General features: G+C 16.9%; 4 protein-coding genes across 4 annotated transcripts; 2 read left to right on the forward strand and 2 right to left on the reverse strand.

The window, feature by feature from the left end:
• Window positions 1-1,326: 1,326 nt before the first annotated feature.
• Window positions 1,327-1,776, forward strand: PF3D7_1366500 (nucleoside diphosphate kinase; the record flags this gene model as incomplete). Its single annotated transcript, XM_001350340.1, has 1 exon — window positions 1,327-1,776. One exon carries the CDS (start codon window positions 1,327-1,329, stop codon window positions 1,774-1,776), a length of 450 nt encoding a protein of 149 aa, XP_001350376.1.
• A 1,399-nt stretch (window positions 1,777-3,175) lies between these two features.
• On the reverse strand, window positions 3,176-4,906 carry PF3D7_1366600 (signal recognition particle receptor subunit alpha, putative; the record flags this gene model as incomplete). Its single annotated transcript, XM_001350341.1, has 1 exon — window positions 3,176-4,906. One exon carries the CDS (start codon window positions 4,904-4,906, stop codon window positions 3,176-3,178), a length of 1,731 nt encoding a protein of 576 aa, XP_001350377.1.
• A 1,513-nt stretch (window positions 4,907-6,419) lies between these two features.
• On the forward strand, window positions 6,420-7,535 carry PF3D7_1366700 (conserved Plasmodium protein, unknown function; the record flags this gene model as incomplete). Its single annotated transcript, XM_001350342.1, has 1 exon — window positions 6,420-7,535. The coding sequence occupies one exon, from the start codon at window positions 6,420-6,422 to the stop codon at window positions 7,533-7,535; it is 1,116 nt and encodes a 371-aa protein (XP_001350378.1).
• A 616-nt stretch (window positions 7,536-8,151) lies between these two features.
• Window positions 8,152-10,278, reverse strand: PF3D7_1366800 (phosphatidylserine synthase, putative; the record flags this gene model as incomplete). Its single annotated transcript, XM_002809060.1, has 9 exons — window positions 8,152-8,226; window positions 8,397-8,520; window positions 8,653-8,692; window positions 8,816-9,134; window positions 9,236-9,400; window positions 9,499-9,606; window positions 9,713-9,860; window positions 9,983-10,075; window positions 10,277-10,278. Coding segments are annotated over 9 exons (1,074 nt in total).
• Window positions 10,279-12,254: the final 1,976 nt, after the last annotated feature.

Below are 12,254 nucleotides of genomic sequence, written 5' to 3' on the forward strand. Positions count from 1 at the left end.
ATGTATGTATTTTTTTTTTTTTTTTTTTTTTTATATGCCAATGAAAATATTTTACAAAAGTTACCATAACTTAACTTCTTTTTCTCATTTTTTTTTATTTTATTTCTCTTTTTTTTTTATTTTATTTTTTTTTTTCTGGTGTAACCAGATTTATTTTATATTAAGGTAATATATATATGTACATTATGTATATATAATATATATGTGTAACAATTTATAATTAGGATTTACAAAATTTTTAAAAAGGTGTTTATGGTATTTTACACAATCTTTATATATTTAATAAAAGTTCTGGTTATTACAAATAAAGTTGAAAAATAATATATAATTATATATATATGTATAACAGTGTGTTAGGTTATTTTATTTTATTAAATTATAATTTTTTTTTTTTTGTATTTTTATCTTTGCTGTGTACATAAATAAAAATAACTCATTATTTATATATCTTATATGAAATCCAATATAAAATAAAAAAATATAAATATAAAAAATATATATATATAATATAAAGGTCATAATCAATTTTTATGAAAACATTAGAAAAAAAAAAAAAAAAAGTATTCTTTTATAAAAAATAAAAGGTGAATAAAGCAGAAATGACTTATAAAAAAACATGTAGGTATTATTATACACACATAAAAAAAAAAAAATAAATAAATGCATATTATATGTATATATATATATATATATATATATATGTATATATATTTATATTTATATTTATATTACGTATGTATTATTAGGTATGTGTTTCTTCTTAGTTTTACTCTATACCTCTTATTACTTGAATATAATATTATATTAAGTTCTTATAGCACATTAATAAAATTAAAAAGGGTGTATATAATAGTAACATATATATAAGATCCCTAAGAATATTTTCTTCATTTAATTAACATAAAGGCACCAAAAAAAAAAAAAAATATATATATATATTATATATATGTACAATCTTAACATGATATAAAATTTATATGTTAACATTTGAGACTTTAAATAAAAAATATAAATTAAAATGCTCGTATTAATATTCCTTTTGAGTATTTTTAATTAAAATTTATTTAACACTTTATATATATTACAAAATATTCTTGTTTTCATCAATTTTGTTACTTTAATATATATATATATATATATATGTATAATATAAACTTTTTCATTTTTATTATTTATGATAATAAATATAAAAGAAAAAATATAAAAACATTCCTCAACACATAATTTATTTGATCCATAATATTATATATATATATATATATATATATTTTATTCGTTTGTTTTTTTATTTATAAATATATATTTTTATTATTTCATTTTTTTAAAATGGAAAAGAGCTTTATTATGATTAAGCCCGATGGCGTCCAGAGAGGTTTGGTAGGAACAATTATCAAACGCTTTGAAAAGAAGGGATATAAGCTGATAGCCATAAAAATGCTTAATCCAACTGAAGAAATATTGAAAGAACATTATAAAGAATTATCAGACCAACCATTTTTTAAAAATTTAGTAGCATATATAAGTAAAGGACCTGTAGTTGCTATGGTATGGGAAGGTGTCGATATGGTAAAACAAGGAAGAAAATTAATTGGTGAGACTAATCCTTTAACTAGTAACACAGGTACAATAAGAGGAGACTTCTGTTTAGAAGTAAGTAAGAATGTAATACATGGAAGTGATTCAGTAGCTTCAGCTAATAAAGAAATAAATATATGGTTTAAGGCAGAAGAATTAACACAATGGAAACATCATATGAAAGAATGGATATGTTCATAAATGGATGTCAAAATATTAGTATATGTATATAAATGAAAGTCCTTGTGAACTTATAATATATACATATATATATATATATATATATATATATATATATTTCACATTGTATGTTGGTTTTTTTTTTTTTTTATTTTATTTTTATTATATATTTTGAGATATAAAATAAAACATATTTTCATAAAATTCCTTATTGAATTTTGACACAATTATATATATATATATATATATATATATGAATATGCACATATATACATATTTATTTGTTAGTTCATTTATTTTTTTATTTATTCATTTATTCAGTACTAATTACATAAGTCTACTTATACAAATTATTATTTAGTTATTATATTCATCTATATATAATAAAAATACGAAAAAAAAAAAAAAAAAAAATTAATTGAAGTCAATAAATAAATAAAATTAATAATAATGATATTTCAATAAAAAAAAAAAAAAAAAATTTAAATTAAGAGAATTGAATTATACTAAATTATATAAATACAAACAGAAAGACATATAAAAATATGTATATATATATATATATATATACCATAATTTAATAACATGCTTTTATATTCATTTATATGATAAAAACATGTTTTATTCTTTTTTTAAGATTTAATTTTTCAAATCTGATTATACAAAAATATACATATTTAAATAAATATACATATATATATATATATATATATATATATATATATATACATTAAAAAATTATTTATTTATATAATACTTAAAAATTATACTTTTAATAAATGATCTCGAAAATTAAAATTTTTTTTTTTTTGCAAATATTGTCTCAAATACATTATGCGTGTATTTACATAGAAATGTAAAAAGTTTTTTTTTTTTTTTTTTTTTTTTTTCTTTTCACCTGAACAATCATGCAAAAATAACTTTTTATTATATTTTTTCCTGTATAGACATATGAAATGTTCTCTTTTTTTTATTTATATGTGTGCAAAAACTGTACACATTAAAGGTATATAAAAATATATTTTTCCCTTTTTTTTTTTTTTTTTTTTTTTTTTCTTTTCACCTGAACAAGTTCATGTAAAGGTTCACATTTATGAACATGTGCATATGTTCATATTTATCTAGTTGTTTATTTTGATACACATTTATAATTATATTTTTATATATATTTATATTTTTATATATATTTATCTTATTATTTATATTTATCTTTTTATTTATATTTATCTTTTTATTTATATTTATCTTTTTATTTATATTTATCTTTTTATTTATATTTATCTTTTTATTTATATTTATCTTTTTATTTATATTTATCTTTTTATTTATATTTATCTTTTTATTTTTATTTATATTTTTATTTATATTATTTTTTTTTTTTTTTCCCAGAACAGCTTATGCTCAATTAATAAGATTCAATTCAACTTAAGGCCTTAACAACCATATTTACGTTAAACTTTTTGAGGTGTGTATATTTTTGTCCGACTCCAACAAAAACGATTGGTTTTCCCGTCAAATACACCATAGATAATGCGGTACCCACTTTATCATCTACTGTGTCAAACTTGGTTAAGATAATTCCATCGATTGTACGTTTATTAGTCGAATTACAGGTTGCGTCTGTTAATGCTTGATTGAATTTTTTTAATTGATCAATTGCATCGTTTCCAACTAATGCTTCTCCAACGAATAAGATTAGATCTGGATTATTATAAAGAATTAGTTTTCCAAGTGATCTCATTAATGGTTCATTATCTTGCATTCTTCCTGCTGTATCGATTAATATTACATCATAATTTTCTTTTTTTGCATATAAGATTGCTTCTTTAGCAATAGCTGACGCATCTTTTCCATATCCTTTTTCATATAAAAATACGTTAAGACAATTAGCATGTATTCTTAATTGTTCTACAGCTCCAGCTCTGAATGTATCACATGCTGCTATCATAATTTTAAGATTACCTTTATTTTTTAAATAATAACAAACCTTAGCTAGGTTGGTTGATTTACCTACCCCATTAACACCTAAGAACACAATAGAATATAATTTCCCCATAGATTTGGATTCAATAGCAGATCTTAAAACATCAACAGAATCTTTTGGTATTAGAATAGATTGTATAGTTTCTGATAATACATTAGAAACTGTTTTTTTAACATTTAAGGCGAAGAGTGTTTTTTTCTTTCCTATAAGATTTTCTTTCATTCTGTCAATTAATGTATCGCAAATACCTATAGCAACATTTTTTGAAAGTAATTTATTTTTAATTTCATGTAGTATTTTTTCAATATCTTCTTCTTCAATTTTGCTATTATAGGAAAACATTTTAAATAGAGAATCGTTTAATTTATTTAATATATTATTTTTACTTTCAATAGCCCCATCACTTGAATCATCATAATCTCCTTCATATTTACTATTATTATTATTATAAATATTATCGTTATTGTTATTGTTATTATTATTGTTATTATTATTATTATTATACATTTCGTTGTTTTTATTATTATTATTATTATTGTCATTATCTTCATTTTTTGAATAATCTAATTTTCTTATATCCCTTTTTGTTACTTTTTGACTTAATTCCCATTCCCTTGCCGTTTTTTTAACTTTAACATTTTTTTTATTTTTTACCGTATTTTCATCATCATCGTCTTCTACAGTACTATTACTATTATTTTGATTATCGCTTGATGTTTCGTCATCACTTTTGTTATTTTTTGTATTGTGTTTATTATTTTTTTTGCTATCATCTTTTTTGGTATTATTATTTAAATTTTTATGTTCATCTAGATTTTCAATAATTTGTAAAAAATGTTCTTCAAAATCTATAGGAAGATCATAATCAAATACATCTTTATTTTTTGGTAATATTTTTATAAAGTTTTTTTTAACTTGTGAAAATAAATTCTCTAAATAAGTTGAATTTTGAATACCCTGGTACACTATAAGTATAACAAGGTCTAAATCATTTATTAATTTCCATTTGGCATGATAATTATTATGTTTCTTAGAAAACTCTTCATATTTTTCTTCTATTAATACATGTTTAACTATTGTTCTTATTGTAGTATCATCAATTTCATAAAAATTATATGACCACAATAGCAGACCTCCTTTATTAAATATGTTAATGACATCAATCATTTTTTTTTTTTTCCCCTTATATTTATTTACTCGTGCATTTAAAAAGAACTTAAAAGGTCAATAAAAATAAAATGAAAAAAAAAAAAAAATAATAATAATAACAAAATAAAATAAAATGAACAATAAATTAACAAAAAAAAAAAAAAAAAAAAATTTTAAAATGTACAAATTTTAATATATATTATATATATATATATATATATATATATATTTTTTTTTTTTTTTTTTTTTTTTTTTTATTTGTTTGTTTGATTTAACTATGAAAAATAAATATTTTTATGAAAAGAAAATAAAAACAATCAAAAAATCTAAAAAAAATAATTAAATAAATGAATAAAGTAACTTAATAATTATATATAAAATATAAGGTATCTGGAAAACATAAAAAAATATTCGTTATAATTATATAATAAATATATTACATATATATATATATATATATATATATATATATATAATATTATATAAATATAGTATATTATTTTGCTCATTGAATATAATATATATATATATTACATTATATTATATTTATTTATTTATTCAATGTGTCAAGTGTAAAAATATATTCATTATGACACATATATATATATATATATATATATTATTATATTCATTCATATATATAATAAATAAATATATTTTATTTTATAATAAATTGAAGAAAAAAAAAAAAAAAAAAAAATTATTCTAAAAATGCCAAGAAAATAATAATTTTAAATATATAAAAATATTATATAATATAATATATATGTAATATATTAATATTTTAATATTTTTTATAATATTATAATATATATATATAATATATATATATAATATATATAACCAAATTTTTTTATTTTGCAAATATATTATATAATATATATAATAAATATATTATTATAAAAATTTTTGCCCGCATGCTTTTTTTTCATTCTATTTCATAAGGCTTGAAAAGAGAGAAAACATAAAAAAAAAAAAAAAAAAAAAAAAAAACATTGGTTGAAATAATAATAAATATAGAGGGCTTAATTAAATATTCCTAAAGGAGAAATAATTACTACATTAAAGTAGATATTATAAAAAAAAAATAAATAAATAATAAAACATAAAATATAATAAAATAAAATAAAATAAAATAAAATAATGAAATATAAATATTTTTAAATAATTTATAAAATATATATCTTTATAATATATAGGGTATATTTAAAAAAAAAAAAAAAAAAAAAGTGAAAAATATTTTCATTTTCAACTGTCATTCTTAATATATATATATATTATATATGTATATTCTTTTATTTTTTTTTTTTTTTTTTGTTTTATTTCTTTCTATAAATGGAAGAAAGCTAGATACACATATTTTAATCCAAGTATTTATATTAAACCAATTAAGTTTGTGTTTTTTTTAAAAAAATATTATGTTCTACTTTTTTTTCTTCGTACTTTAAAGAATTATGGGACATTTAAAAAATTTATAAATAAAAAAAAATATATATATATATATATATATATATTTTTTTTTTTTAATACGATGGATGAGCAGATAAAAGGGTACTTGAATAATTTTAAAAACAAGGTGGGTAAAACCATTTTGATATCGTCAGGTAAGAATAACCATAAAATAGATATAAATTATGTAAAAGAGGTTTTAATAAAGTCTAATATAAAAAGACATATAGAAATAAATAATAAATTTGTTGAATTATTTAAAAGGTTAAATAAAAATATTAATTGTTTAAGTGAATTACATAATATTTTATGTTTAGAAAAGAATAAGCATATTGATAAATATGAGAATTTATTGAGTAAGGAATATTTCTTTGAGAAAAAAAAAAAGGAAGAAAGTTATATAAACGAAAAATATTGTTTCATTGAAAATATAATAAAGAGTATGAGAACGATTCTTTTAAAATGTGATGAAATTCTAGATATATTTAAAGAATTATATTTATTCTTTTATTTGTACCTATATAAATTTGCTTGTAATATAAATGACTTCGTGGGATATTTATATAATCATAAGGATGTTGAAGAAAATAAAAAATTAAAACTTTTATCAATGATGAATAATAAGAGTAATAGTAATAATTATAAAAATAATGATAACACATGTAATAATAATCATAATAATTATAAAAATAATGATAACATATGTAATAATAATCATAACAATTGTAATATTTTATTTGATAACCCTTGTTGTTTTAATAAAAATTTACTTTGTGAAATATTTTGCCTAAATAAGATATGTGAAGAAGAGTTAGCTCATTTTTACCCACAAAAATTATTTCTGTCAAAGTTTTATAATAATAAAAGCATTAATAAATTCTTAAAATTTATTTTACTTAAAGAAAAAGAGGAATTTAATTTTATATATTTAAAAGAAGTAGAACTTTTTTTTTTGTTAACATGTGTATTATATTATATGGAAAGAGATATGAATCTTAAGGTTCATATGAACGAAGTAATAATGAAACATATTAATAAGAATATCACAGGAGAAAAGAAGGAAAAGATAAATAAAAATAATAAATATTTATTTGATATAAACAATACTTTGGATGAACAGATTTTTAAAAATTATTCAAAAACCATTTTTTATAATCCCTACATGAATAAAATGAAAAAAATATCTTATATTATATGAACAGAAAATTAAAAGAAAAAAATAAAAACATAAAAAAATAAAAACATAAAAAAATAAAAACATAAAAAAATAAAAAGATAAAATAATAAAAACATAAAAAAATAAAAAAATAAAAAAATGTGGAAGTATACATAAGGGAGGCTATTCAGTCTTTTATTTTTTTGTGTAATCATTTTTTTGTCCTACATATATATATATATATATATATATATATATATATGTATATTTTTTTTTATTATTTTTTTTTTTTTTCCTACCAAACTAATTTATTTTAATCTTTTTAATTTTTTAATATTCATGTTTGATTTTGAGTTTAATATAAGGTTTTAAAAATTTTGTGAATTAACAATAAAATATATACATATATAATTATTAAAAATAAAACAAAAGAAAAAATATATATATATATATATATATATGAACATGCTCATACATATATTTAAACATATAAAACAACAATTTAATTATATGTTTATAAAAATAATAAATAAAAAAAATAAGAGAATAAAATGGCCAATATATATGTATATATAAATTACTTATAAAAAAAAAAAATAAAATAAAATAAAATGAAATGAAATGAAAAGAAAATTATTTAATCCCTTCATTGAAATATTTATATTAAACTCTCATTAACATAAAGAAGGAGTAGTATTGATGACAAAGTTGATGTGATGAATAACCAGACCATCTAAAAAAAAAAAATAAAAAATAAAAAATAAAATAAAAAATAAAATAAAAAATAAAATAAAAAATAAAATAAGGGATATATAAATAAATAAATATATATATATATATATATATATATATATATATATTTTTATATATTTATATTTATATTCATTTTTATTTTTTTCATACATTAATTCCTGTTAAATCGGATTTGTCTGAAATTAAAGTATCCTTCCATCGAATGGCTAAAAGGAACTCCAATGAAAGTATAATAATTTCGAGAAATATATAAAAGGCTCTTTTAGGAGTCATTCTAAAGGAAAAAAAAAATATATATATTACATATAATATATATATATATATATATATATATATATATATATATATATATATATATATTTATATTTATTTATTTATTTAATATTTTTTATAATATTCCACTTACCCTTCCTTAAGAAAGCGATAAAATTCCTTACATGCCTTGCCTAAAAAAAATTAAGGAATATACAACAAAATAGCTATAATAACACGCTCATATTATATATTTATGTACATATATTTAGGTATATATCTATATATATATTATGGCATAGTTTTTCATGTCTTACCAGAAATAAAACCTATGGCAAATGTTCTAGCTATAACTATTAAATTTACATGATGTAACTGAATCTCAGCTTTTAAAAAAAATACATTTAAATCTATAATATTTGTAATAAATGATAAGAATATTAGTATTAATAGGGTACTACTATTTGTAAATACTTTTCTACATAATTTATCAATAGTAGGAAATATGATATTCTTTTTGTTTGGCTTTATTTTATCTGGGATTTTCCAATCATAAAGTTCGATGTTAAAATACTTCATAAAAAGAATACTGGCTACTATACCAATCAGGTTACAGCTCAACACATCAAGGAATATCTAACACACGGTGTGAATAGGATGTATATATAAATATATATATATATATATATATATATTTTTTTTTTTTTTTTTTTTTTTTTTTTTTTTTTTTCACTTACGTGATCCCACCAACATTCATAAAAGTTGGGAAGTATATGCTGGAATCTTAATTCTATCAATTCAAATATGACACTGTTTATATTCAAAAGAAAAAAATTTCGGATGATCATACCTTTGGCAAACCATCCCCATAAGTGAGCACAAACAAACCAATCGATTTTATCCTAATAAAAAAGGAAATAAATAAATACATACATACATATATACATATATATATGTATATATTTTTAGAATGTTCTATTTTTCTTTTAAGTATCCTTACTGATATATTCGCTAAGTTATTACAATTTTCCATGTACGACTTTTCGACTGCATGAAATTCTATATTCTTGTTCAGGAAACGCAGAATAGTTCGAACTTCGCTAGTCGACTATATAAAAAAAAAATAATAATAATAAATATATATATATTTTTATGCATATATAAATATATACATATATATTTTATTTTTATTTTTTTTATTTTAAATTTTTTACGAAAAAGTGAAGGAACATAATTATGACATAATATATGAGAATTAAATAGTTTAAAATTTTTGTTAATATACTAATTTTAGGTGTCTTAGCATATTTCTGCATCACATAATATAATGTAATAAGATTAAATAGGGACATAACCAAGGATCTAAAGAAGAAGAGTAAGATAGATGAACGTAACAATGGATGAATAAATAAATAAATATATATATATATATATATATATATATGTATGTATGTGTGTGTGTGTGTTCTCCTTTTATATCTTACATTATTATCCTTGTATTAAAATCTAATAAAACATTTGCATTTGATAACAGTAATGTTGTTAATAATGAGGAGGCAAACAAATATACGCTCTTCCTATATAAACAAAACAGAAATGTGTACACAACAAGTATAAAAAGAAATGAATAAATATATAAATATATATATATATATATATATATATATATATTTATTTATTTATTTATTTATATGTGCATTCCTATTTATCAATACTTAATATATGCTATGTACACACAGTATCATCATCATACACTTTTTGTTTTCTTTCCAACTTACATATTTTTTTTTATAGTACTTTTTTCCTATTATGTTTCTTATTTTTATAAATATAAATGAAATATACACTTGATATATACTATATTATATATATATTATTTTATATTTATTTTAAAAAAAGAAGATGTTATTAAATATATATATATATATATGTACAAGTTGAATATATTTTTAAACATTTATATAAAAGAACACACATATAAAATATTATTCCAAATAAAAATATATTTTTTAAATATTTATAAATTGGTTATTCAAAGAAAATGAAAAGAAGAATATATAAAATTAAATATTTACATATATATATATATATATATATATATATATATATATATATATATATATTTATATATGTGTGTAAAACAAAAAATATTCAAACTTCTATATAAACTAAACACAACCTATTTTATATATTCATTTTGAGGTATAAATAAATAAATAAATATACATATATATATATATATATATATATATATATTTATATAACACAAACTAAAAACATTGAATTTATTATATATATATATATATTTATATGACACAAACTACAAACATTGAATATAAAAAGAAATATATATACATACATATATATATATATATAATTATATATTATATGAATATTTCCTTTTCCTTCTTTTTTATAAATAAATATATTCATAATTACTATTCATTTAATAATAAAATTGGGGCATGTTCTAAAATCATAAGAAAAAAAAAAAAAACATATATATTTATATATATATATGTATATAGAAAAATAAGGAAAAAATTTGGAAAAATGGATAAAATATGGGAAAATGGGGGAAAAGAAGAATTATTAAATCAATTGAATGAATTACAAAAAAAAAAAAAAAAAAAAAAAAAAAAAAAAAAAAAAATATTATAAAACCAGTTGTGAATTGTAACAAGAATGAATATAAAATAATTTATATGTATGTATATATATATATATATATATTAGAATATTGTAATGGTATAAAAAAAAAGAAAAAAATGAATTGTCAGAAGCAGTTATTTATTGTAATATTAAATACAATATAATATTATTTTATATTATATTATATTATAATTTTTTAAATATTTCTTATTTATATTAAGAAAATATTAAAAAAAACAAAGCACGAAAAAATAGAAAAATAATAAAAAATATGGAAAAAAAGATTAAAAAACAAATAAATAAAATAACAAAATTAAAAAAAAAAAGAATTGTTTTAAAATAATGTATATATATATATATATATATATATATATATATATATATATATATTATTGTAATTAACAAAATTTGAATATTATATTTTTATTCTACATAAAAAAAAATATATTAGTATTTATTCGTTTATAGATTGTTTGGGATAAATATTTATATATAATATATATATAGACTATTATTATTTTATTTTAATAAATAAATAAAAACAAGAGAAAAAAAAAAAAAAAAAAAAAAAAAAAAAAAAAAAAAAAAAAGGGTTAAAAAATTTTAAAAAAACCCTTTCCCTTTTTAAAATTTTTCCCCCCATTTCCAAACCAAATTTAAAAATTTTTTTAAATTTAAATCCCCGGTTTTTTTTTTTTTTTTTTTTTTTTTCTTTATTTCACATGTTTAATGTTCTTACTCCATTAAAAAAAAAATTTCTTTTTTAATAAGATATTGAAAAAGTAGAAAATATTATAATATATATATGTATGTGTTAATGTTCTTATTTATATATATTGTATATATATAAAATAAATAATATATTATATTATAATAATCAGGGGATAATAAAGTAAATCATTATAGTATTATCAAAAGGTTCATATATATATATAATATATATTTTATATATATGTGTTAATATTCTCGTTTATTTATATTGAATATATATAAAATATAAATAATTTATTATAATAATCACGGGATAATAAAATAAAAATTATAATATTATAAAAAATTTCATATATATATATAATATATATATAAATAATAATATTAATGATG

This window comes from Plasmodium falciparum, assembly GCF_000002765.6.
Source record: "Plasmodium falciparum 3D7 genome assembly, chromosome: 13".
Classification (NCBI taxonomy): domain Eukaryota; phylum Apicomplexa; class Aconoidasida; order Haemosporida; family Plasmodiidae; genus Plasmodium; species Plasmodium falciparum.